Raw genomic sequence first — 27,809 nt, forward strand, 5'->3', positions numbered from 1 at the left:
AGGAAGGTCGCACACACTATAATCTCAGCCTGAGGAAGGTCGCACACACTATAATCTCAGCCTGAGGAGGGTCGCACACACTATAATCTCAGCATGAGGAAGGTCGCACAGACTATAATCTCACCATGAGGAAGGTCGCACACACTATAATCTCAGCCTGAGGAAGGTCGCACAGACTATAATCTCAGCATGAGGAAGGTCGCACAGACTATAATCTCAGCCTGAGGAAGGTCGCACACACTATAATCTCAGCCTGAGGAAGGTCGCACAGACTATAATCTCAGCATGAGGAGGGTCGCACACACTATAATCTCAGCCTGAGGAGGGTCGCACACACTATAATCTCAGCCTGAGGAAGGTCGCACAGACTATAATCTCAGCCTGAGGAAGGTCGCACAGACTATAATCTCAGCCTGAGGAAGGTCGCACAGACTATAATCTCAGCATGAGGAAGGTCGCACAGACTATAATCTCAGCATGAGGAGGGTCGCACAGACTATAATCTCAGCATGAGGAAGGTCGCACACACTATAATCTCAGCCTGAGGAAGGTCGCACAGACTATAATCTCAGCCTGAGGAAGGTCGCACACACTATAATCTCAGCCTGAGGAAGGTCGCACACACTATAATCTCAGCATGAGGAGGGTCGCACACACTATAATCTCAGCCTGAGGAGGGTCGCACAGACTATAATCTCAGCATGAGGAGGGTCGCACAGACTATAATCTCAGCATGAGGAGGGTCGCACACACTATAATCTCAGCATGAGGAAGGTCGCACACACTATAATCTCAGCATGAGGAGGGTCGCACAGACTATAATCTCAGCATGAGGAAGGTCGCACACACTATAATCTCAGCATGAGGAGGGTCGCACACACTATAATCTCAGCCTGAGGAAGGTCGCACACACTATAATCTCAGCCTGAGGAAGGTCGCACAGACTATAATCTCAGCCTGAGGAAGGTCGCACAGACTATAATCTCAGCATGAGGAAGGTCGCACAGACTATAATCTCAGCATGAGGAGGGTCGCACAGACTATAATCTCAGCATGAGGAGGGTCGCACACTATAATCTCAGCATGAGGAAGGTCGCACACACTATAATCTCAGCATGAGGAGGGTCGCACACACTATAATCTCAGCCTGAGGAAGGTCGCACACACTATAATCTCAGCCTGAGGAAGGTCGCACACACTATAATCTCAGCCTGAGGAAGGTCGCACAGACTATAATCTCAGCCTGAGGAGGGTCGCACACACTATAATCTCAGCCTGAGGAAGGTCGCACACACTATAATCTCAGCCTGAGGAGGGTCGCACACACTATAATATCAGCATGAGGAAGGTCGCACAGACTATAATCTCAGCCTGAGGAAGGTCGCACAGACTATAATCTCAGCCTGAGGAAGGTCGCACAGACTATAATCTCAGCCTGAGGAAGGTCACACACACTATAATCTCAGCCTGAGGAAGGTCGCACACACTATAATCTCAGCATGAGGAAGGTCGCACACACTATAATCTCAGCCTGAGGAAGGTCGCACACACTATAATCTCAGCATGAGGAGGGTCGCACACACTATAATCTCAGCCTGAGGAAGGTCGCACACACTATAATCTCAGCATGAGGAGGGTCGCACAGACTATAATCTCAGCATGAGGAAGGTCGCACAGACTATAATCTCAGCATGAGGAAGGTCGCACAGACTATAATCTCAGCCTGAGGAGGGTCGCACACACTATAATCTCAGCCTGAGGAAGGTCGCACACACTATAATCTCAGCCTGAGGAGGGTCGCACACACTATAATCTCAGCCTGAGGAGGGTCGCACACACTATAATCTCAGCATGAGGAAGGTCGCACAGACTATAATCTCAGCCTGAGGAAGGTCGCACAGACTATAATCTCAGCCTGAGGAAGGTCGCACACACTATAATCTCAGCCTGAGGAAGGTCGCACACACTTTCTCCTAACACCAAACTTTATTTTTGTAACAACACACATTAAGCTTCGAAATACAGTGTCATATATTGTGACACTGAGACACACTATCACCCACACAAACTGACACACATGCATACACACGAACAGACACACAGACACTATCAACCACACAAACAGACACACATGTACACAAACAAACAGACACACACAAACACACTACCAACCATACAAACTGACACACATAGCTGCTATCAACCACACAAACCGACACACACACACACACACACACACACACACACACAAACACTTTTCTCAGTTTCCGGCTCTTGTTTTATTCATTTTTATCCTGAAATTGAAAATAGAGAAAATGTCACAAGCAGCAGAGAAGTGACACACAAACACACACACACACCTCTAGCTTAATGTCACCAGCAGCAGAGAAGTGACACACAAACACACACACACCTCCAGCTTAATGTCACCAGCAGCAGAGAAGTGACACACAAACACACACACACACCTCCAGCTTAATGTCACCAGCAGCAGAGAAGTGACACACAAACACACACACACACCTCCAGCTTAATGTCACCAGCAGCAGAGAAGTGTGTGGTATACATTGACCGATATACAGGACACCTACAAGCTCCTATTGAACCCCCCAAAATAACCACAACATATATATAAGCATATGTGTCACAGAGGAGTGCTACTGAGCATGGCAATATATATTTAAAACCAGAGACAGAACATTAAACACAGACAGAGCTCAGTGCACATCCAGGGAAACCTATACACGGTACAGTGCCTAAATATATATGTATAAATATCTATGAAATAAAATGGTCTTTTAGTTTATCATTTTGGCCAAATTGTTGTAAGCCCCTGAGCCACTGCACGGCAGACCACACCTCAAGGGTCCCTACACTAATATAAATTCTTAATAACCTGTGCATTGCCAGGAAGAATGATTTATAATAAATCTGTCAAAATTAGTTGCAAAGTTCTAAGTCTGATTGAAGCCTTTATTAACCTGTACATTACCAGGAAAAGCACTATTACAGAGTGCTTTTCCTGGTAATGTACAGGTTAATAAAAGCTTCAATCAGACTTAGAACTTTGCAACTAATTTTGACAGATTTATTATAAATCATTCTTCCTGGCAATGCACAGGTTATTAAGAATTTATATTAGTGTAGGGACCCTTGAGGTGTGGTCTGCCGTGCAGTGGCTCAGGGGCTTACAACAATTTGGCCAAAATGTTAAACTAAAAGACCATTTTATTTCATAGATATCAATACATGTATATTTAGGCACTGTACCGTGTATAGGTTTCCCTGGATGTGCACTGAGCTCTGTCTGTGTTTTATGTTCTGTCTCTGGTTTTAAATATACTAAGACCGCACAGACACAGGGGCAGCAGAGTGAAAATCAATATAAACAGATAATAGTTACCTTTTTATCCTCCTGAGATCCATAGATGAGCAAAACTGAGAGGGGAGAGAGAGAGAGAGATGAGAGAGGAGAGAGAGAGGGGGGGGGGAGCAGGGTAAGAGAGATGAGAAAGAGAGAGAGGCAGGAGAGAGAGCAGCAGGAGAGGAGAGAGAGGGGGAGGCAGGAGAGAGAGCAGCAGGAGAGGAGAGAGAGGGGGAGGCAGGAGAGAGAGAGCAGCAGGAGATGAGAGAAAGGGGGAGGCAGGAGAGAGAGCAGCAAGAGAGGAGAGAGGGGGAGGCAGGAGATGAGAGAGAGGGGGAGGCAGGAGAGAGAGCAGCAGGAGATGAGAGAAAGGGGGAGGCAGGAGAGAGAGCAGCAGGAGAGGAGAGGGGGGGAGGCAGGAGAGAGAGCAGCAGGAGATGAGAGAAAGGGGGAGGCAGGAGAGAGAGCAGCAGGAGAGGAGAGAGGGGGAGGCAGGAGATGAGAGAGAGGGGGAGGCAGGAGAGAGAGCAGCAGGAGATGAGAGAGAGGGAGGCAAGAGAGCAGCAGGAGATGAGAGAAAGGGGGAGGCAGGAGAGAGAGCAGGAGATGAGAGAAAGGGGGAGGCAGGAGAGAGAGCAGCAGGAGAGGAGAGAGGGGGAGACAGGAGAGAGAGCAGCAGGAGAGGAGAGGGGGAGGCAGGAGAGAGAGCAGCAGGAGATGAGAGAAAGGGGGTCTTTCACCTCCCTGTGCTCGCTCTCCTCTCCCTGCTTTCTCTCTCTCCCCGCTCTCTCTCGCCTCCCCCTTGCCTTTCTCACCCCACCCCACTCCACACTCTCCTTGCTCTCTCACCGCCCCCACACTCTCCCTGCTGTCTCTCACCCCACCCCCCACCCTGTCCCTGCTGTCTTTCAGCCCCCACTCTCCCCGTTCTCGCTCACTGCCCCCACACTCTCCCTGCTCTCTCACCCCCCACACACTCCCTGCTCTCACACCCCCACACTCTCCCTGCTCTCCTACCCCCCACCCACACTCTTCCTGCTCTCTCACTCCCCCCACACTCCCTGCTCTCTTACCCATCCCCCACACTCTCCCTGCTCTCTTACCCACGCCCCCACCCTCTCCCTGCTCTCTCTCACTCCCCCCACACTCCTTGCTCTCTACCCCCCCCTCTCCCTGCTCTCTCATCCCCCCTGTGCTAGCTCTCCTCTCTCTACAGTCCCTCTCTCTCCTTTTCCTCCACTCTCTCACCTATTCCTGCTTTCGCTCTCTCCTCTCCCTAGTCTCTCAACCCTCCCACGCCCCCACACACTTTCCCCGCTCTCTGTCACCCACCCTGTGCTCGCTTTTCTCTCTCTCTCCTCTCCCCACTCTCTTTCACCTCCCCTGGCTCTCCCTCACCTCCACTCTCTCTGCTCTCTCACCCCCACACAGACTCTCACTGCACTCTCTCAACCCCCCCCCCCCCCCACACTCTTCCCGCTCTCTCTCAACCCCTTGCTATCTCCCACTTTCGTGCTCTGCTCTCACCCCCTCTCTGCTCTCTCTCACCTCCTCCCCTGCTCTCTCTCACCCGCCCATCTCTCTCTCCCCCCATCTCTGCTCTCTCTCACCGCTCTCACCTTTCCTGTACAGGAAGCTGAGGGTCCCATACAGAATGAGAGCGATCACAAAGAGACACATGCCATCTTCCAGTGACGGGCCCGAGAAACCTGCAAAGAGAAAGAGACAGTTTCTCACAGCCAGGGACACTCACAAGGGAGGGGGAGGGGGCGGAGAACCAAGACAACTGTCGTGGGCCCAGCGGCTGCGGGAGGCCCGGCCACCTGGCGTTGGAAGTTGGGCCGGCCAGTGGTAGGGTCTATCACGTAACGGTACTGAGCAGACCCCACAAGTTCGTTGGATCGCCAACCCAAGACACGGAGTTCAAGAGACTATGTTTGTTTGCGAGGGCACCAGAATAGAAGCATACAAACATACACAAAACACACAATTACCCACAGTGTGACCCACCTCTAACCTGGGAGGGGATTGGATTTCTCCCCAGAGTACGTTACGCGGAGGAGAGGCCAGGGGTAGCCGCAATAGTCCCTCGGTTTCCAGGTTGGGGGAAACTGTCCGTAATGGGGTACAGCACAACAGATAAAACCAGTCCTTGTGCTTGGTGCAGTTACCGGGTAGTTATGTAAGGGTTTGTTAGCTTTGGCTTGGTTCCTTGGCTCAGGACGCACCAGAGCGTAGGGAACCCGGCCCCCCACACAGACCGGGGATCAGTTCCGCTGGTCCACTCAGAGTCCTGCTGCAAGCCGGACCCAGGAACTTAGTCTCCCAGTACACCCCCCGCGTGCTATACAGATACAGTCCCCTCGAGAACCGGCATGCAGACACAGGCTGAGCTGTTCAAAGACACACACACGTACAGTTTGGGGATCTCAGTTACACCTCAAACTCCAGAGAGAGGCCAGACTGTGTGTGCGCGTCAAAGGGTTTTCCTGGCCTCTTTAGATCTGGCTGTTATGGGCGAACTGCTGACACTCTATTCCCTTGGAGTGTGAAACCCAAGAGGCTTCCTTGCTGACAAGCTGGGAGGTGTGAGACGTAGACCCCCCATACACAAAAGAGTCCTCTCCCTTTGGTAGACCCACCAACTGGCTCCATTAGGCAAGCAGAGGCATTAGGGGGCAAGGAAGGGTCGTCCCCTGGACACTTGGTCCTTCATTGGAAATGCAGACTTCCAATGTCCACTTTGTTACTGGGGTGAACCCCAAACCCCCTAAAGGACTAGGATTCTTGGGGATAGGCTGTCCTACTGGCCTCCAGGATCCGGTATTGGGGGACCCTGGCGGGCAGTTACTAGGACCTCCAGAACCGAAGTTATGGCAGATTGGGGTGTTTCAGAGGATATGCCACTGATTCTGTTCACTAAAAGAATCACCTCTGTCCCTATTACCTTATAGGAATCCTCTGTGTGAGACGCCCTCTTATCCCATCACAAGGGGGCACCGCTGACCCTATTACCTTATAGGAATCCCCTGTGTGAGACGCCCTCTTATCCCATCACAGGGGGGCACCGCTGACCCTATTACCTTATAGGAATCCCGTGTGTGAGACGCCCTCTTATCCCATCACAGGGGGGCACCGCTGACCCTATTACCTTATAGGAATCCCCTGTCTGTGAGACGCCCTCTTATCCCATCACAGGGAGGCACCGCTGTCCCTATTACCTAATAGGAATCCTGTGTGTGTGTGAGACACCCTCTTATCCCATCACACGGAGGCACCGCTGTCCCTATTACCTTATAGGAATCCTGTGCGTGAGACACCCTCTTATCCCATCACAGGGAGGCACCGCTGACCCTATTATCTTATAGGAATCCTGTGCGTGAGACGCCCTCTTATCCCATCACACGGAGGCGCCGCTGACCCTATTATTTTATAGGAATCCTGTGCGTGAGACGCCCTCTTATCCCATCACAGGGAGGCACCGCTGTCCCTATTACTTATAGGAATCCCGTGTGTGAGACGCCCTCTTATCCCATCACAGGGGGGCGCCGCTGTCCCTATTACCTTATAGGAATCCCCTGTGTGTGAGACACCCTCTTATCCCATCACAGGGAGGCACCGCTGTCCCTATTACCTTATAGGAATCCCGTGTGTGTGACGCCCTCTTATCCCATCACAGGGAGGCACCGCTCTCCCTATTACCTTATAGGAATCCTGTGTGTGAGACGCCCTCTTATCCCATCACAGGAGGGCGCCGCTGTCCCTATTACCTTATAGGAATCCCCTGTGTGTGAGACGCCCTCATATCCCATCACAGGGGGGCGCCGCTGTCCCTATTACCTTATAGGAATCCTGTGTGTGAGACGCCCTCTTATCCCATCACAGGGGGGCACCGCTGTCCCTATTACCTTATAGGAATCCCGTGTGAGAGACACCCTCTTATCCCATCACAGGGAGGCACCGCTGTCCCTATTACCTTATAGGAATCCCGTGTGTGAGACACCCTCTTATCCCATCACAGGGGGGCACCGCTGTCCCTATTACCTTATAGGAATCCCGTGTGTGAGACTCCCTCTTATCCCATCACAGGGGGGCGCCGCTGTCCCTATTACCTTATAGGAATCCCGTGTGTGAGACGCCCTCTTATCCCATCACAGGGGGGCGCCGCTGACCCTATTACCTTATAGGAATCCCCTGTGTGTGAGACACCCTCTTATCCCATCACAGGGGGGCACCGCTGACCCTATTACCTTATAGGGATCCCCTGTGTGTGAGACACCCTCTTATCCCATCACAGGGGGGCACCGCTGTCCCTATTATCTTATAGGAATCCCCAGTGTGTGAGGCGCCCCCTTATCCCATCACAGGGAGGCACCGCTGTCCCTATTACCTTATAGGAATCCTGTGTGTGTGAGACGCCCTCTTATCCCATCACAGGGAGGCACCGCTGACCCTATTACTTATAGGAATCCCCTGTGTGTGAGACGCCCTCTTATCCCATCACAGGGGGGCACCGCTGTCCCTATTACTTATAGGAATCCCGTGTGTGAGACGCCCTCTTATCCCATCACAGGGAGGCATCGATGTCCCTATTACCTTATAGGAATCCTGTGTGTGAGACGCCCTCTTATCCCATCACAGGGGGGCATCGCTGTCCCTATTATCTTATAGGAATCCCGTGTGTGAGACGCCCTCTTATCCCATCACAGGGGGGCACCGCTGTCCCTATTACCTTATAGGAATCCTGTGTGTGAGACGCCCTCTTATCCCATCACAGGGAGGCACCGCTGTCCCTATTATCTTATAGGAATCCTGTGTGTGAGACTCCCTCTTATCCCATCACAGGGGGGCACCGCTGTCCCTATTACCTTATAGGAATCCTGTGTGTGAGACTCCCTCTTATCCCATCACAGGGAGGCACCGTTGTCCCTATTATCTTATAGGAATCCTGTGTGTGAGACTCCCTCTTATCCCATCACAGGGAGGCGCCGCTGCCCCTATTACCTTATAGGAATCCCCTGTGTGTGAGACACCCTCTTATCCCATCACAGGGAGGCACCGCTGTCCCTATTACCTTATAGGAATCCCCTGTGTGAGACACCCTCTTATCCCATCACAGGGTGGCGCCGCTGCCCCTATTACCTTATAGGAATCCCGTGTGTGAGACGCCCTCTTATCCCATCACAGGGAGGCACCGATGTCCCTATTACCTTATAGGAATCCCCTGTGTGTGAGACACCCTCTTATCCCATCACAGGGAGGCACCGATGTCCCTATTACTTATAGGAATCCCGTGTGTGAGACTCCCTCTTATCCCATCACAGGGAGGCACCGCTGACCCTATTACCTTATAGGAATCCTGTGTGTGAGACGCCCTCTTATCCCATCACAGGGGGGCACCGCTGTCCCTATTATCTTATAGGGATCCCGTGTGTGAGACGCCCTCTTATTCCATCACAGGGAGGCACCGCTGACCCTATTACCTTATAGGAATCCTGTGTGAGACGCCCTCTTATCCCATCACAGGGAGGCACCGCTGTCCCTATTATCTTATAGGAATCCCGTGTGTGTGATACGCCCTCTTATCCCATCACAGGGAGGCACCGCTGACCCTATTACTTATAGGAATCCCCTGTGTGTGAGACGCACCCTTATCCCATCACAGGGAGGCACCGCTGCACCTATTACCTTATAGGAATCCCATGTGTGAGACGCCCTCTTATCCCATCACAGGGGGGCACCGCTGTCCCTATTACCTTATAGGAATCCCCTGTGTGTGTGAGACGCCCTCTTATCCCATCACAGGGGGGCACCGCTGCACCTATTACCTTATAGGAATCCCCTGTGAGTGAGACGCCCTCTTATCCCATCACAGGGAGGCACCGCTGACCCTATTACCTTATAGGAATCCCGTGTGTGAGACGCCCTCTTATCCCATCACAGGGAGGCACCGATGTCCCTATTACTTATAGGAATCCCGTGTGTGAGACGCCCTCTTATCCCATCACAGGGAGGCACCGCTGACCCTATTACCTTATAGGAATCCCGTGTGTGTGTGAGACACCCTCTTATCCCATCACAGGGGGGCGCCGCTGACCCTATTACCTTATAGGAATCCCGTGTGTGTGTGAGACGCCCTCTTATCCCATCACAGGGAGGCACCGCTGACCCTATTACCTTATAGGAATCCCGTGTGTGTGATACGCCCTCTTATCCCATCACAGGGAGGCACCGCTGACCCTATTACTTATAGGAATCCCCTGTGTGTGAGACGCCCTCTTATCCCATCACAGGGAGGCACCGCTGGCCCTATTACTTATAGGAATCCCCTGTGTGTGAGACGCCCTCTTATCCCATCACAGGGAGGCACCGCTGTCCCTATTACCTTATAGGAATCCCGTGCGTGAGACGCCCTCTTATCCCATCACAGGGAGGCACCGCTGTCCCTATTACCTTATAGGAATCCCCTGTGTGTGAGACGCCCTCTTATCCCATCACAGGGAGGCACCGCTGACCCTATTACCTTATAGGAATCCCGTGTGTGAGACGCCCTCTTATCCCATCACAGGGAGGCACCGATGTCCCTATTACTTATAGGAATCCCGTGTGTGAGACGCCCTCTTATCCCATCACAGGGAGGCACCGCTGTCCCTATTACCTTATAGGAATCCCGTGTGTGAGACGCCCTCTTATCCCATCACAGGGAGGCACCGATGTCCCTATTACTTATAGGAATCCCGTGTGTGATACGCCCTCTTATCCCATCACAGGGGGGCACCGCTGTCCCTATTATCTTATAGGAACCCTGTGTGTGAGACGCCCTCTTATCCCATCACAGGGAGGCACCGCTGACCCTATTATCTTATAGGGATCCCGTGTGTGAGACGCCCGCATATCCCATCACAGGGAGGCACCGATGTCCCTATTACTTATAGGAATCCCGTGTGTGAGACGCCCTCTTATCCCATCACAGGGGGGCACCGCTGTCCCTATTATCTTATAGGAACCCTGTGTGTGAGACGCCCTCTTATCCCATCACAGGGAGGCACCGCTGACCCTATTATCTTATAGGGATCCCGTGTGTGAGACACCCTCTTATCCCATCACAGGGAGGCACCGCTGACCCTATAACCTTATAGGAATCCCCTGTGTGAGACGCCCTCTTATCCCATCACAGGGAGGCACCGCTGTCCCTATTATCTTATAGGAATCCCGTGTGTGTGAGACGCCCTCTTATCCCATCACAGGGAGGCACCGCTGTCCCTATTACCTTATAGGAATCCCCTGTGTGAGACGCCCTCTTATCCCATCACAGGGAGGCGCCGCTGTCCCTATTATCTTATAGGAATCCCGTGTGAGACGCCCTCTTATCCCATCACAGGGAGGCACCGCTGTCCCTATTACCTTATAGGAATCCCCTGTGTGAGACGCCCTCTTATCCCATCACAGGGAGGCGCCGCTGTCCCTATTATCTTATAGGAATCCCGTGTGAGACGCCCTCTTATCCCATCACAGGGAGGCACCGCTGTCCCTATTACCTTATAGGAATCCCCTGTGTGAGACGCCCTCTTATCCCATCACAGGGAGGCGCCGCTGTCCCTATTACCTTATAGGAATCCCGTGTGAGACGCCCTCTTATCCCATCACAGGGAGGCACCGCTGTCCCTATTACCTTATAGGAATCCCCTGTGTGAGACGCCCTCTTATCCCATCACAGGGAGGCACCGCTGTCCCTATTACCTTATAGGAATCCCCTGTGTGAGACGCCCTCTTATCCCATCACAGGGGGGCACCGCTGTCCCTATTACCTTATAGGAATCCCCTGTGTGAGACGCCCTCTTATCCCATCACAGGGGGGCACCGCTGACCCTATTACCTTATAGGAATCCCCTGTGTGTGAGACGCCCTCTTATCCCATCACAGGGAGGCACCGCTGTCCCTATTACCTTATAGGAATCCCGTGTGTGAGACACCCTCTTATCCCATCACAGGGAGGCACCGCTGTCCCTATTACCTTATAGGAATCCCGTGTGTGTGAGACGCCCTCTTATCCCATCACAGAGGGGCACCGCTGTCCCTATTACCTTATAGGAATCCCGTGTGTGTGAGACGCCCTCTTATCCCATCACAGGGGGGCGCCACTGTCCCTATTACCTTATAGGAATCCCCTGTGTGAGACGCCCTCTTATCCCATCACAGGGGGGCACCGCTGTCCCTATTACCTTATAGGAATCCTGTGTGTGTGAGACGCCCTCTTATCCCATCACAGGGAGGCACCGCTGTCCCTATTACCTTATAGGAATCCCGTGTGAGACGCCCTCTTATCCCATCACAGGGAGGCACCGCTGTCCCTATTACCTTATAGGAATCCCGTGTGTGTGAGACGCCCTCTTATCCCATCACAGGGAGGCACCGCTGTCCCTATTACCTTATAGGAATCCCGTGTGTGTGAGACGCCCTCTTATCCCATCACAGGGGGGCACCGCTGTCCCTATTACCTTATAGGAATCCCGTGTGTGTGAGACGCCCTCTTATCCCATCACAGGGGGGCGCCACTGTCCCTATTACCTTATAGGAATCCTGTGTGTGAGACACCCTCTTATCCCATCACAGGGAGGCGCCGCTGTCCCTATTACTTATAGGAACCCCCGCGGAGGGAGCGGACGTATAACTGGGTGGATTTGCGGTCCCTTACCTGCGATGTGGAGGGTGTGTGTGCGAGAGATGACCCCGGATGCGCTGGCGTGACGCACACGACAGGAGTACTGAGCCCCGTGGTGGGCGCCGCTGGCCGGGACTCGCAGAGACGACGTGACGCTGAACGTCCCGTCCTGGTTCACGGTGTGACGGGAGAGCAGAGCGCCTGGGAGGGCGGACCAATGAGACTCCCTCGCGAGACGGATCAGGAACTCAACCGAGACATCCAGGGGGTGGAACTTAGAGACCTCACAGGAAAGAGACAGCTCCTCACCGGGGAGAGCAAAGAGAGGGTCAGGGAGCAGAGAGACCTGAGGGACGGCTGTGGGGAGAGAGAAGTGTTATAATCAGACAGTCTAAAGCAGTCTCTTATCCCTGCCCTATCTATCTATCTACGCTCCTCCTCTTTCCCTCTCTCTCCCTCCCTCTCTTTCCTCTCCCCATCTCTAGTCTCTCCCCCCTCTCTCGCCCCTTTCTCCCCACTCTCCCTGTCTCTTTTCTCTCCCCCTCTCTTTCATCCGCCCGCCCTCCTCTCGTCTCCCCTTTTCTTCCACCCCCATCTCTCTCCCTCTCACCTGTCACCCGGAGATGGATGTCTCTCTGCGCTCTCACGTAAGGCAAGTAGACCGTGCAGAGGAAGGTCCCATCGTGCGACACCGTTGCTCTCTCTAGCGAGAGAGAGGCGTCCCCACGAGAGTGCAGGGAAGAGAAGTTCATGTGACAGTCTGGTGCAGTCTCTTCCACGTGATCCCGCCACCCGTCGTACGCGAACAGCATGCTCCCGTCCCCGAGAGCGCGGTGACGCCACTCTACCGCGAACCGAGACTGCTGCCCTCGCCAGAGGCCGCATGCCAAGGAGACCCGCTCCCCGAGACGCACGGACTGTGACAGGGAGGGGGTGTACACAGCCAGAAAGACTGCAGGAGAGACAGAGAGGGGGGGTGTATAGTATAATAGTATAGGCACGGCAGCCGGGTGTATAGTATAATAGTATAGGCACGGCAGCCGGGTGTATAGTATAATAGTATAGGTACGGCAGCCGGGTGTATAGTATAATAGGATAGGTACGGCAGCCAGGTGTATAGTATAATAGTATAGGTACGGCAGCCAGGTGTATAGTATAATAGTATAGGTACGGCAGCCGGGTTTATAGTATAATAGTATAGGTACGGCAGCCGGGTGTATAGTATAATAGTATAGGTACGGCAGCCAGGTGTATAGTATAATAGTATAGGTACGGCAGCCGGGTGTATAGTATAATAGTATAGGTACGGCAGCCAGGTGTATAGTATAATAGTATAGGTACGGCAGCCGGGTGTATAGTATAATAGTATAGGCACGGCAGCTGGGTGTATAGTATAATAGTATAGGTACGGCAGCCGGGTGTATAGTATAATAGTATAGGCACGGCAGCTGGGTGTATAGTATAATAGTATAGGTACGGCAGCCGGGTGTATAGTATAATAGTATAGGCACGGCAGCCGGGTGTATAGTATAATAGTATAGGCACGGCAGCCGGGTGTATAGTATAATAGTATAGGCACGGCAGCCGGGTGTATAGTATAATAGTATAGGCACGGCAGCCGGGTGTATAGTATAATAGTATAGGCACGGCAGCCGGGTGTATAGTATAATAGTATAGGCACGGCAGCCGGGTGTATAGTATAATAGGATAGGTACGGCAGCCGGGTGTATAGTATAATAGTATAGGTATGGCAGCCGGGTGTATAGTATAATAGTATAGGTACGGTAGCCGGGTGTATAGTATAATAGTATAGGTATGGCAGCCGGGTGTATAGTATAATAGTATAGGTACGGTAGCAGGGTGTATAGTACAGGCATACCCCGCATTAACGTACGCAATGGGACCGAAGCATGTATGTAAAGTGAAAATGTACTTAAAGTGAAGCACTACCTTTTTCCCACTTATCGATGCATGTACTGTAATGCAATCGTCATATACGTGCATAACTGATATACTGTAAATAACGCATTTGTAACAGGCTCTATAGTCTCCCCGCTTGTGCACAGCTTCGGTACAGGTAGGGAGCTAGTATTGCTGTTCAGGACGTGACGACAGGCGTATGCGTGAGATGCAGTTTGCCTATTGGGCGATATGTACAGGCATACCCCGGTTTAAGGACACTCACTTTAAGTACACTCGCGAGTAAGTACATCTCGCTCAATAGACAAACGGCAGTTCACGCATGCGCCTGTCAGCACTTCCTGAACAGCAATACCGGCTCCCTACCTGTACCGAAGCTTTGCGCAAGCGAGGAGACTATAGAGCCTATTACACATGTGTTATTTACATCAGTTATGCACGTATATGACGATTGCAGCACAGAACATGCATCGATAAGTGGGAAAAAGGTAGGGCTTCACTTTAAGTACATTTTCGCTTTACATACATGCTCCGGTCCCATTGCGTACGTTAATGCGGGGTATGCCTGTACTTACTCGCGAGTGTACTTAAAGTGAGTGTCCTTAAACCGGGGTATGCCTGTATAATAGTATAGGTATGGTAGCCGGGTGTATAGTATAATAGTATAGGTACGGCAGCCGGGTGTATAGTATAATAGTATAGGTACGGCAGCCGGGTGTATAGTATAATAGTATAGGTACGGCAGCCGGGTGTATAGTATAATAGTATAGGTATGACAGCCGGGTGTATAGTATAATAGTATAGGCACGGCAGCCGGGTGTATAGTATAATAGTATAGGCACGGCAGCCGGGTGTATAGTATAATAGTATAGGTATGGCAGCCGGGTGTATAGTATAATAGTATAGGTACGGCAGCCGGGTGTACAGTATAATAGTATAGGTATGGCAGCCGGGTGTATAGTATAATAGTATAGGCACCGCAGCCGGGTGTATAGTATAATAGTGTAGGTATGGCAGCCGGGTGTATAGTATAATAGTATAGGCACGGCAGCCGGGTGTATAGTATAATAGTATAGGCACGGCAGCCGGGTGTATAGTATAATAGTATAGGCACGGCAGCCGGGTGTATAGTATAATAGTATAGGCACGGCAGCCGGGTGTATAGTATAATAGTATAGGTATGGCAGCCGGGTGTATAGTATAATAGTATAGGTACGGCAGCTGGGTGTATAGTATAATAGTATAGGTACGGCAGCCAGGTGTATAGTATAATAGTATAGGTACGGCAGCCGGGTGTATAGTATAATAGTATAGGTACGGCAGCCGGCTGTATAGTATAATAGTATAGGTACGGCAGCCGGGTGTATAGTATAATAGTATAGGTAAGGCAGCCGGGTGTATAGTATAATAGTATAGGCACGGCAGCCGGGTGTATAGTATAATAGTATAGGTACGGCAGCCGGGTGTATAGTATAATAGTATAGGTACGGCAGCCGGGTGTATAGTATAATAGTATAGGCACGGCAGCCGGGTGTATAATATAATAGTATAGGCACGGCAGCCGGGTGTATAGTATAATAGTATAGGCACGGCAGCCGGGTGTATAGTATAATAGTATAGGTATGTCAGCCGGGTGTATAGTATACTAGTATAGGCACGGCAGCCGGGTGTATAGTATAATAGTATAGGCACGGCAGCCGGGTGTATAGTATAATAGTATAGGCACGGCAGCCGGGTGTATAGTATAATAGTATAGGTACGGCAGCCGGGTGTATAGTATAATAGTATAGGCACGGCAGCCGGGTGTATAGTATAATAGTATAGGCACGGCAGCCGGGTGTATAGTATAATAGTATAGGTATGGTAGCCGGGTGTATAGTATAATAGTATAGGTATGGTAGCCGGGTGTATAGTATAATAGTATAGGTACGGCAGCCGGCTGTATAGTATAATAGTATAGTATAGGCACGGCAGCTGGGTGTATAGTATAATAGTATAGGCACGGCCGCCGGGTGTATAGTATAATAGTATAGGTATGGCAGCCGGGTGTATAGTATAATAGTATAGGCACAGCAGCTGGGTGTATAGTATAATAGTATAGGTACGGCAGCCGGGTGTATAGTATAATAGTATAGGCACGGCAGCCGGGTGTATAGTATAATAGTATAGGCAGAGCAGCCGGGTGTACAGTATAATAGTATAGGTACGGCAGCCGGGTGTATAGTATAATAGTATAAGCACGGCAGCCGGGTGTATAGTATAATAGTATAGGCACGGCAGCCGGGTGTATAGTATAATAGTATAGGCACGGCAGCCGGGTGTATAGTATAATAGTATAGGCACGGCAGCCGGGTGTATAGTATAATAGTATAGGCACGGCAGCCGGGTGTATAGTATAATAGTATAGGTATGGTAGCCGGGTGTATAGTATAATAGTATAGGTATGGTAGCCGGGTGTATAGTATAATAGTATAGGTACGGCAGCCGGCTGTATAGTATAATAGTATAGTATAGGCACGGCAGCTGGGTGTATAGTATAATAGTATAGGCACGGCCGCCGGGTGTATAGTATAATAGTATAGGTATGGCAGCCGGGTGTATAGTATAATAGTATAGGCACAGCAGCTGGGTGTATAGTATAATAGTATAGGTACGGCAGCCGGGTGTATAGTATAATAGTATAGGCACGGCAGCCGGGTGTATAGTATAATAGTATAGGCAGAGCAGCCGGGTGTACAGTATAATACTATAGGTACGGCAGCCGGGTGTATAGTATAATAGTATAAGCACGGCAGCCGGGTGTATAGTATAATAGTATAGGCACGGCAGCCGGGTGTAGAGTATAATAGTATAGGCACGGCAGCCGGGTGTATAGTATAATAGTATAGGCACGGCAGCCGGGTGTATAGTATAATAGTATAGGTATGGCAGCCGGGTGTATAGTATACTAGTAAAGGCACGGCAGCCGGGTGTATAGTATAATAGTATAGGCACGGCAGCCGGGTGTATAGTATAATAGTATAGGCACGGCAGCCGGGTGTATAGTATAGTAGTATAGGCAGAGCAGCCGGGTGTATAGTATAATAGTATAGGCACGGCAGCCGGGTGTATAGTATACTAGTATAGGCACGACAGCCGGGTGTATAGTATAATAGTATAGGCACGGCAGCCGGGTGTATAGTATAATAGTATAGGTATGGCAGCCGGGTGTATAGTATACTAGTATAGGCACGGCAGCCGGGTGTATAGTATAATAGTATAGGCACGGCAGCCGGGTGTATAGTATAATAGTATAGGCACGGCAGCCGGGTGTATAGTATAATAGTATAGGCACGGCAGCTGGGTGTATAGTATAATAGTATAGGCACGGCAGCCGGGTGTATAGTATAATAGTATAGGCACGGCAGCCGGGTGTATAGTATAATAGTATAGGTATGGCAGCCGGGTGTATAGTATAATAGTATAGGTATGGCAGCCGGATGTATAGTATAATAGTATAGGCACGGCAGCCGGGTGTATAGTATAATAGTATAGGCACGGCAGCCGGGTGTATAGTATAATAGTATAGGCACGGCCGCCGGGTGTATAGTATAATAGTATAGGTATGGCAGCCGGGTGTATAGTATAATAGTATAGGCACGGCAGCTGGGTGTATAGTATAATAGTATAGGTACGGCAGCCGGGTGTATAGTATAATAGTATAGGCACGGCAGCCGGGTGTATAGTATAATAGTATAGGCAGAGCAGCCGGGTGTACAGTATAATAGTATAGGTACGGCAGCCGGGTGTATAGTATAATAGTATAGGCACGGCAGCCGGGTGTATAGTATAATAGTATAGACACGGCGGACGGGTGTATAGTATAATAGTATAGGCACGGCAGCCGGGTGTATAGTATAATAGTATAGGCACGGCAGCCGGGTGTATAGTATAATAGTATAGGCACGGCAGCCGGGTGTATAGTATAATAGTATAGGTATGGCAGCCGGGTATATAGTATAATAGTATAGGCACGGCAGCCGGGTGTATAGTATAATAGTATAGGCACGGCAGCCGGGTGTATAGTATAATAGTATAGGCACGGCAGCCGGGTGTATAGTATAATTGTATAGGTATGGCAGCCGGGTGGGTGTATAGTATAATAGTATAGGCACGGCAGCCGGGTGTATAGTATAATAGTATAGGTACGGCAGCTGGGTTTATAGTATAATAGTATAGGCACGGCAGCGGGTGTATAGTATAATAGTATAGGCACGGCAGCCGGGTGTATAGTATAATAGTATAGGCACGGCAGCCGGGTGTATAGTATAATAGTATAGGCACGGCAGCGGGGTGTATAGTATAATAGTATAGGCACGGCAGTCGGGTGTATAGTATAATAGTATAGGCACGGCAGCCGGGTGTATAGTATAATAGTATAGGCACGGCAGCCGGGTGTATAGTATAATAGTATAGGTACGGCAGCCGGGTGTATAGTATAATAGTATAGGCACGGCCGCCGGGTGTATAGTATAATAGTATAGGCACGGCAGCCGGGTGTATAGTATAATAGTATAGGTACGGCAGCCGGGTGTATAGTATAATTGTATAGGTATGGCAGCCGGGTGTATAGTATAATAGTATAGGCACGGCCGCCGGGTGTATAGTATAATAGTATAGGCACGGCCGCCGGTTGTATAGTATAGGCACGGCCGCCGGGTGTATAGTATAATAATATAGGCACGGCAGCCGGGTGTATAGTATAGGCACGGCCGCCGGGTGTATAGTATAATAATATAGGCACGGCAGCCGGGTGTATAGTATAGGCACGGCAATCAGGTATATAGTTAAACACCCATATAGTTGTGTGCAGCTCTCTTGGGGGAGGGGTTCATTACTCATTCCCCTGGGATAAATACCCAGGTAATCCCAGCTCCTCTGCAGCACAGAATGGCTGAGGTGTGAGCTACACAGAGTCTGATCCCGAGCCCCTAGCTAATAGCTGCTGATACCGGAAGGTTCCGGATCTTCTAATCTGACCAGAATAGACACTTAGAAGTTACAGGGATACTCCGAATAACGGTGCTCTCTCCAGCTGGTCGGCAAAACGAAGCCCCCACAACTCGCACGCCTACTTCCTGAATGATGTCACTGCGTAATGATGTCACTGCGTCATGATGCCCTACGCATTTCGCTCAGATACCGTGAGTACTATGAGAGGGCATTGTGAGCGCAGGAAGAGTGCTGTCAGTTTAGCGAGACTGCTATGAGGGTGCCGTGAGGGGGCAGTGAGACAAGTACCTATCAGCTGGTTGTCTCTCTCGCCTCGTGGTCCCAGCACGGCACTCACACTGTACCCGCCTGTCCCGTCCCTGAGAGTCACGCTGTACCAGGACCGTCCGAGAGACAGCGGGCTGTGCTGCTCCTCCGTGAGAGAGCGCACCCAATCCAGAGAGACTTCCTGAGGCAAGAGATGCGTCATCTCGCAGTAAGAGACCGCAGAAGACATCAACTTTCCAGAGGGATCTGGGGAGAGAGGGGGGAGAGAGAGAGGGGGGAGAGAGAGAGGGGGGAGAGAGAGAGGGGGGAGAGAGAGAGGGGGGAGAGAGAGAGGGGGGGGAGAGAGAGAGAGAGAGAGAGAGAGAGAGAGAGAGAGATGGTAAGGGAGAGGGAGAGGAAGGGAGAAAGAGGGAGGAGAGGGTGAAAGAGAGAGAAGGGGAGAGAGAGAGGGAAAGGGAGGGAGAGAGACAGAGACGGGAGAAAGGGAGATGGGGAAGGAGAGAGAGGGGGGAGAGATATAGGGATACAGATCGAGGAGTCAGGGAAGAGAGATAGAGGGGGATAGGGAGGGAGTGGAGGTGGGAGAGGGGAGGATAGAGAGAGAGGGTTGATAGAGAAGGGGCCAGAAGAGGGAGAGAGAGATGAGGTAGAATACAGACGGGGGAGAGAGAGAGATAGAGGGGGTAAAGAGGGAGAGGAGGAGAGAGGGAGAGGAGGGGGGATACAGGCAGGGGGAGAGAGGCGGTAGGAGAGAGTCATTGGGGGAGAAAAAGGGGGAGACAGATGGAGGGAGATAGAGGGGATAGAGAGGGGGAGAGAGAGATAAAGGGGGTAGAGAGGGAGAGAGATAAAGGGGGTAGAGAGGGAGAGAGAGATAGAGGGGATAGAGAGGGGGAGGGAGAGAGAGAGATAAAGGGGGTAGAGAGGGAGAGAGAGATAGAGGGGGTAGAGAGTAAGAGGGGGAAGGAGAAAGAGGAGTGGGGATACAGACAGGGGAGAGAGGGATAGAGGGGGTAGAGAGGAGGAGGAGGGAGAGAGAGATAGAGGGGGTAGAGAGGGAGAGGAGGAGGGGGGATAAAGACGGGGAGAGAGAGGCGGTAGGGGAGAGAGGCGTTGGGGGAGAAAGAGGGGAAGAGAGGGAGAGGAGGGGGGGGACAGATGAAGGGAGATAGAGGGTGAGGAAGAGGGGGCAGAAGAGAGAGACAGAGGGAAGGGAAGTTGAGATATCCATGTATAGTTCCCTCGAGCGGCCATCTTTAAACCTCCCCCATGTGGTTACTCACCGACCACATGGTAGAGAGGTGTGTCAGGGTCAAAGGTTACGGGGGGATCAGGGGTCAATGTGAAGTGGTCACTGAACAGTAACTGGACCGGATTATGCTGGATGGAGCGAGGATCCCCAACCTCCTCCACCAACCAGCAAGATAGAGCGTCAGCTTCTGGGGCAAGAGAGACCGCCAGGAACACACTGCCTGCAGGAGAGAGAGAGAGAGAGAGAGAGGGGAGTGAGGAAGAGAGAGGGGAGGGGGGAGTGAGGAAGAGAGAGAGGCACAGATATGTATAGGCACCCGCACATATATACGTACACATATATACGCACACGCACACATATACGCACACATGTATACGCACACGCACATATATACATACATATATACGCACACGCACATATATACGCACACATATACATACACATATACATACACATATATATACGCACACGCACATATATACATATACACGCGCACGCACATATATACGCACACATATACATACACATATATATATATATACGCACACGTATAGGCACACGCACACATATACATACACATATACACACGCATGCACATATACACGCGCACGCACATATATACGCATACATATACATACCAATGTTCCGTCCCCTTCTGTAACTGAATAATGGTGAATTCAAAAGAGACTTGTCAATTTTTTTGTCATTGGCAGAATGTCATGTTTCATTATGCCAGTCCTGATTATCCCCATGTTTCAGTACGCCGGTCCTGATTATCCCCATGTTTCAGTACGCCGGTCCTGATTATCCCCATGTTTCAGTATGCCGGTCCTGATTATACCCTGATTATCCCCATGTTTCAGTACGCCGGTCCTGATTATCCCCATGTTTCAGTATGCCGGTCCTGATTATCCCCATGTTTCAGTACGCCGGTCCTGATTATCCCCATGTTTCAGTACGCCGGTCCTGATTATCCCCATGTTTCAGTACGCCGGTCCTGATTATCCCCATGTTTCAGTACGCCGGTCATGATTATCCCCATGTTTCAGTATGCCGGTCCTGATTATCCCCATGTTTCAGTACGCCGGTCCTGATTATCCCCATGTTTCAGTACGCCAGTCCTGATTATCCCCATGTTTCAGTATGCCGGTCCTGATTATCCCCATGTTTCAGTACGCCGGTCCTGATTATCCCCATGTTTCAGTATGCCGGTCCTGATTATCCCCATGTTTCAGTATGCCGGTCCTCATTATCCCCATGTTTCAGTATGCCGGTCCTGATTATCCCCATGTTTCAGTATGCCGGTCCTGATTATCCCCATGTTTCAGTATGCCGGTCCTGATTGTCCTGATTATCCCCATGTTTTAGTACACCGGTCCTGATTATCCCCATGTTTCAGTACGCCGGTCCTGATTATCCCCATGTTTCAGTACGCCGGTCCTGATTATCCCCATGTTTCAGTATGCCGGTCCTGATTATCCCCATGTTTTAGTATGCCGGTCCTGATTATCCCCATGTTTCAGTATGCCGGTCCTGATTATCCCCATGTTTCAGTACGCCGGTCCTGCTTATCCCCATGTTTCAGTATGCCGGTCCTGATTATCCCCATGTTTCAGTATGCCGGCCCTGATTATCCCCGGGGCAGCGCTAGAGGGCGTGTTGATATTGAAACGGTCGATGGCATGTAACGTCTCCACGGATGTGGGGTACCTAGGTACCTAGCAACGCAGGACGCCACTACCCCCGCACTACCCCGGACTCGCTCCTCGCGCACGCGGTTATGCAGGATTACAGCTTTGTGGTACACAGCTGTCCAAGATGGCCGCCGCGCATCAGTGATTAGATCTTGTGATTTGTGTTTGTCTGATTGGTTAATTAGCTCCCTCTAATTGACTTCACTGGGTTGTTTTGGGGGTTTAAATATCTTCTTGGTGCTATTGTTCTCCAGCACCACCCTGAGGAAGGTCCAGTTGTTCTCCAGCACAACCCTGAGGAAGGTCCAGTTGATCTCCAGCACCACCCTGAGGAAGGTCCAGCTGTTCTCCAGCACAACTCTGAGGAAGGTCCAGTTGATCTCCAGCACCACCCTGAGGAAGGTCCAGTTGATCTCCAGCACCACCCTGAGGAAGGTCCAGTTGTTCTCCAGCACCCCCCTGAGGAAGGTCCAGTTGATCTCCAGCACCACCCTGAGGAAGGTCCAGTTGTTCTCTAGTGCCACCCTGAGGAAGGTCCAGTTGTTCTCCAGCACCACCCTGAGGAAGGTCCAGCTGTTCTCCAGCACCACCCTGAGGAAGGTCCAGTTGTTCTCCAGCACCACCCGGAGGAAGGTCCAGCTGTTCTCCAGCACCACCCGGAGGAAGGTCCAGCTGTTCTCCAGCACCACCCTGAGGAAGGTCCAGTTATTCTCCAGCACCACCCTGAGGAAGGTCCAGCTGTTCTCCAGCACCACCCTGAGGAAGGTCCAGTTGTTCTACAGCACCACCCTGAGGAAGGTCCAGTTGTTCTCCAGCACCACCCGGAGGAAGGTCCAGCTGTTCTCCAGCACCACCCGGAGGAAGGTCCAGCTGTTCTCCAGCACCACCCTGAGGAAGGTCCAGTTGTTCTCCAGCACCACCCGGAGGAAGGTCCAGCTGTTCTCCAGCACCACCCTGAGGAAGGTCCAGTTATTCTCCAGCACTACCCTGAGGAAGGTCCAGCTGTTCTCCAGCACCACCCTGAGGAAGGTCCAGTTGTTCTACAGCACCACCCGGAGGAAGGTCCAGTTGTTCTCCAGCACCACCCTGAGAAAGGTCCCGTTGTTCTCCAGCACCACCCTGAGGAAGGTCCAGCTGTTCTCCAGCACCACCCTGAGGAAGGTCCAGTTGTTCTCCAGCACCACCCTGAGGAAGGTCCAGCTGTTCTCCAGCACAACCCTGAGGAAGGTCCAGTTGTTCTCCAGCACCACCCTGAGGAAGGTCCAGTTGTTCTCCAGCACCACCCTGAGGAAGGTCCAGTTGTTCTCCAGCACCACCCTGAGGAAGGTCCAGTTGTTCTCCAGCATTACCCTGAGGAAGGTCCAGTTATTCTCCAGCACCACCCTGAGGAAGGTCCAGCTGTTCTCCAGCACAACCCTGAGGAAGGTCCAGCTGTTCTCCAGCACCACCCTGAGGAAGGTCCCGTTGTTCTCCAGCACCACCCTGAGGAAGGTCCAGCTGTTCTCCAGCACCACCCTGAGGAAGGTCCAGTTTTTCTCCAGCACCACCCTGAGGAAGGTCCAGCTGTTCTCCAGCACAACCCTGAGGAAGGTCCAGTTGTTCTCCAGCACCACCCTGAGGAAGGTCCAGTTGTTCTCCAGCACCACCCTGAGGAAGGTCCAGTTGTTCTCCAGCACCACCCTGAGGAAGGTCCAGTTGTTCTCCAGCATTACCCTTAGGAAGGTCCAGTTGTTCTCCAGCACCACCCTGAGGAAGGTCCAGTTGTTCTCCAGCACCACCCTGAGGAAGGTCCAGCTGTTCTCCAGCACCACCCTGAGGAAGGTCCAGTTGTTCTCCAGCACCACCCTGAGGAAGGTCCAGCTGTTCTCCAGCACCACCCTGAGGAAGGTCCAGTTGTTCTCCAGCACCACCCTGAGGAAGGTCCAGTTGTTCTCCAGCACCACCCTGAGGAAGGTCCAGTTGTTCTCCAGCACCACCCTGAGGAAGGTCCAGTTGTTCTACAGCATTACCCTGAGGAAGGTCCAGTTGTTCTCCAGCACCACCCTGAGGAAGGTCCAGTTGTTCTCCAGCACCATTCTGAGGAAGGTCCAGTTGTTCTCCAGCATTACCCTGAGGAAGGTCCAGTTGTTCTCCAGCACCACCCTGAGGAAGGTCCAGTTGTTCTCCAGCACCACCCTGAGGAAGGTCCAGTTGTTCTCCAGCACCACCCGGAGGAAGGTCCAGTTGTTCTCCAGCACCACCCGGAGGAAGGTCCAGCTGTTCTCCAGCACCACCCTGAGGAAGGTCCAGTTGTTCTCCAGCACCACCCGGAGGAAGGTCCAGCTGTTCTCCAGCACCACCCTGAGGAAGGTCCAGTTATTCTCCAGCACCACCCTGAGGAAGGTCCAGCTGTTCTCCAGCACCACCCTGAGGAAGGTCCAGTTGTTCTACAGCACCACCCGGAGGAAGGTCCAGTTGTTCTCCAGCACCACCCTGAGGAAGGTCCCGTTGTTCTCCAGCACCACCCTGAGGAAGGTCCAGCTGTTCTCCAGCACCACCCTGAGGAAGGTCCAGTTGTTCTCCAGCACCACCCTGAGGAAGGTCCAGCTGTTCTCCAGCACAACCCTGAGGAAGGTCCAGTTGTTCTCCAGCACCACCCTGAGGAAGGTCCAGTTGTTCTCCAGCACCACCCTGAGGAAGGTCCAGTTGTTCTCCAGCACCACCCTGAGGAAGGTCCAGTTGTTCTCCAGTATTACCCTGAGGAAGGTCCAGTTATTCTCCAGCACCACCCTGAGGAAGGTCCAGCTGTTCTCCAGCACAACCCTGAGGAAGGTCCAGCTGTTCTCCAGCACCACCCTGAGGAAGGTCCAGTTGTTCTCCAGCACCACCCGGAGGAAGGTCCAGTTGTTCTCCAGCACCACCCTGAGGAAGGTCCCGTTGTTCTCCAGCACCACCCTGAGGAAGGTCCAGCTGTTCTCCAGCACCACCCTGAGGAAGGTCCAGTTATTCTCCAGCACAACCCTGAGGAAGGTCCAGCTGTTCTCCAGCACAACCCTGAGGAAGGTCCAGTTGTTCTCCAGCACCACCCTGAGGAAGGTCCAGTTGTTCTCCAGCACCACCCTGAGGAAGGTTCAGTTGTTCTCCAGCACCACCCTGAGGAAGGTCCAGTTGTTCTCCAGCACTACCCTGAGGAAGGTCCAGTTGTTCTCCAGCACCACCCTGAGGAAGGTCCAGCTGTTCTCCAGCACCACCCTGAGGAAGGTCCAGTTGTTCTCCAGCACCACCCTGAGGAAGGTCCAGTTGTTCTCCAGCACCACCCTGAGGAAGGTCCAGTTGTTCTACAGCATTACCCTGAGGAAGGTCCAGTTGTTCTCCAGCATCACCCTGAGGAAGGTCCAGTTGTTCTCCAGCACCACCCTGAGGAAGGTCCAGTTGTTCTCCAGCATTACCCTGAGGAAGGTCCAGTTGTTCTCCAGCACCACCCTGAGGAAGGTCCAGTTGTTCTCCAGCACCACCCTGAGGAAGGTCCAGTTGTTCTCCAGCACCACCCTGAGGAAGGTCCAGTTGTTCTCCAGCACCACCCTGAGGAAGGTCCAGTTGTTCTCCAGCACCACCCTGAGGAAGGTCCAGTTGTTCTCCAGCACCACCCGGAGGAAGGTCCAGTTGTTCTCCAGCACCACCCGGAGGAAGGTCTGGACCGAAACGTTGGAAATAAGTGTGCTATGTGTTCTTAAATACAGGTTTCCTTTTGCTTCTCTCTCTGAGTGCTGTTTCCTGATTTCTCCATGGGGGAATCAGAATATATCTTATACTATATTAGTGAAAGCACTGTATGTTTGCCTGCCTGCCTGCCTGCCTGCATGCATGCCTGCCTGCTGGATGTCCGGTGTCCCTAGCGGCAATCTCATTGGTCCCCTTGGGCCCGCCCCGCCCCCGCACACCTCTCATTGGCCTCACACACTCACACCACCCCCCTTGGCCCGCCCCCCACACCTCTCATTGGCCTGAGGCGGAGTGACGGGCCAAAGGTCCAAAAAAATAAATAAAACACACACACACACACACACACACACACCTCTCTCTCCCTCTCCAAATCACCTTTTCCCCCCTCCCCAGCGGCATCACCTCTTCCCCCCTCCCCAGCGGCATCACCTCTTCCCCCCTCCCCAGCGGCATCACCTCTTCCCCCTCCCCAGCGGCATCACCTCTTCCCCCTCCCCAGCGGCATCACCTCTTCCCCCTCCCCCAGCGGCATCACCTCTTCCCCCTCCCCAGCGGCATCACCTCTTCCCCCCTCCCCAGCGGCATCACCTCTCCCCCTCCCCGCTCCAAATCACCTTTCCCCCTCCCCAGCGGCATCACCTCTCCCCCCTCACCGCTCCAAAATCACCTCTCCCCCTCACCGCTCCAAATCACCTCTCCCCGCTCCAAATCACCTCTTCCCCGCTCCAAATCACTCTCTCCCCCCTCCCCGCTCCAAATCACCTCGCTTCCCGCAGCTGCCACGCGGCGCGTAAGATGGCGGACCCCCCTTCCCTCCCTCGCGGCGCCGAGTCAGACGGTGGCGGCGCCCGGAAGTACAGGTAGGTGTCGCTCCCCACCTCCGGCGCCAAACGGAACTGAGAAAGGGCGCATCAACTGAGGTGTGTGTGTGTGTGTGTGTGTGTGTGTGTGTGTCACTGTCCACTGCCCCCCCCTCCTGTCCACTGCCCCCCCCTCCTGTCCCACTGCGTCCCCCCTCCTGTCCACTGCGTCCCCCCTCCTGTCCCCCCTCCTGTCCACTGCCCCCCCCCCTCCTGTCCACTGCCCCCCCCCTCCTGTCCACTGCCCCCCCTCCTGTCCACTGCCCCCCCCTCCTGTCCACTGCCCCCCCCCTCCTGTCCACTGCCCCCCCCTCCTGTCCACTGCCCCCCCCTCCTGTCCACTGCCCCCCCCTCCTGTCCACTGCCCCCTCCCTCCTGTCCACTGCCCCCTCCCTCCTGTCCACTGCCCCCCCCCTCCTGTCCACTGCCCCCCCTCCTGTCCACTGCCCCCTCCCTCCTGTCCACTGCCCCTCCCTCCTGTCCACTGCCCCCCCCCTCCTGTCCACTGCCCCCCCCCTCCTGTCCACTGCCCCCCCCCTCCTGTCCACTGCCCCCCCCCTCCTGTCCACTGCCCCCCCCCCTCCTGTCCACTGCCCCCCCCCTCACTGTCCACTGCCCCCCCCTCCTGTCCACTGCCCCCCCCCCTCCTGTCCCACTGCCCCCCCCCCCTCCTGTCCACTGCCCCCCCCCCCTCCTGTCCACTGCCCCCCCCTCCTGTCCACTGCCCCCCCCCTCCTGTCCACTGCCCCCCCCCCTCCTGTCCACTGCCCCCTCCCTCCTGTCCACTGCCCCCCCCCTCCTGTCCACTGCCCCCCCCCTCCTGTCCACTGCCCCCCCCTCCTGTCCACTGCCCCCCCCCCCCTCCTGTCCACTGCCCCCCCCCCTCCTGTCCACTGCAGGAAATGCAGGGGGGAGGAATCCATGCCTTTGAGGCGCCCCCCCCCTCCCTTTGACGCCCCCCCCCTCCCTTTGACGCCCCCCCCCCTCCCTTTGACGCCCCCCCCCCTCCCTTTGACGCCCCCCCCCTCCCTTTGACGCCCCCCCCCCCTCCCTTTGACGCCCCCCCCCCTCCCTTTGACGCCCCCCCCCTCCCTTT

General features: G+C 52.9%; 1 protein-coding gene across 1 annotated transcript in view; it reads right to left on the reverse strand.

Annotated features, from left to right (window-relative positions):
* Window positions 1-1,967: 1,967 nt before the first annotated feature.
* The window catches only part of TAPBP (TAP binding protein), a 34,628-nt gene continuing 8,786 nt past the window's right edge, over window positions 1,968-27,809 (reverse strand). The window contains exons 2-8 of the mRNA XM_075580947.1: window positions 20,489-20,677; window positions 19,227-19,451; window positions 12,637-12,978; window positions 12,060-12,383; window positions 4,984-5,073; window positions 3,404-3,438; window positions 1,968-2,294 (exon numbers count right to left, since the gene is read on the reverse strand). Of these exons, the coding sequence (XP_075437062.1) occupies window positions 2,280-2,294; window positions 3,404-3,438; window positions 4,984-5,073; window positions 12,060-12,383; window positions 12,637-12,978; window positions 19,227-19,451; window positions 20,489-20,677 (1,220 nt within the window). The 3' untranslated portion in view covers window positions 1,968-2,279. The remainder of the gene's footprint in view (window positions 2,295-3,403; window positions 3,439-4,983; window positions 5,074-12,059; window positions 12,384-12,636; window positions 12,979-19,226; window positions 19,452-20,488; window positions 20,678-27,809) is intronic.

Source organism: Ascaphus truei (assembly GCF_040206685.1).
Source record: "Ascaphus truei isolate aAscTru1 chromosome 20 unlocalized genomic scaffold, aAscTru1.hap1 SUPER_20_unloc_3, whole genome shotgun sequence".
Classification (NCBI taxonomy): domain Eukaryota; kingdom Metazoa; phylum Chordata; class Amphibia; order Anura; family Ascaphidae; genus Ascaphus; species Ascaphus truei.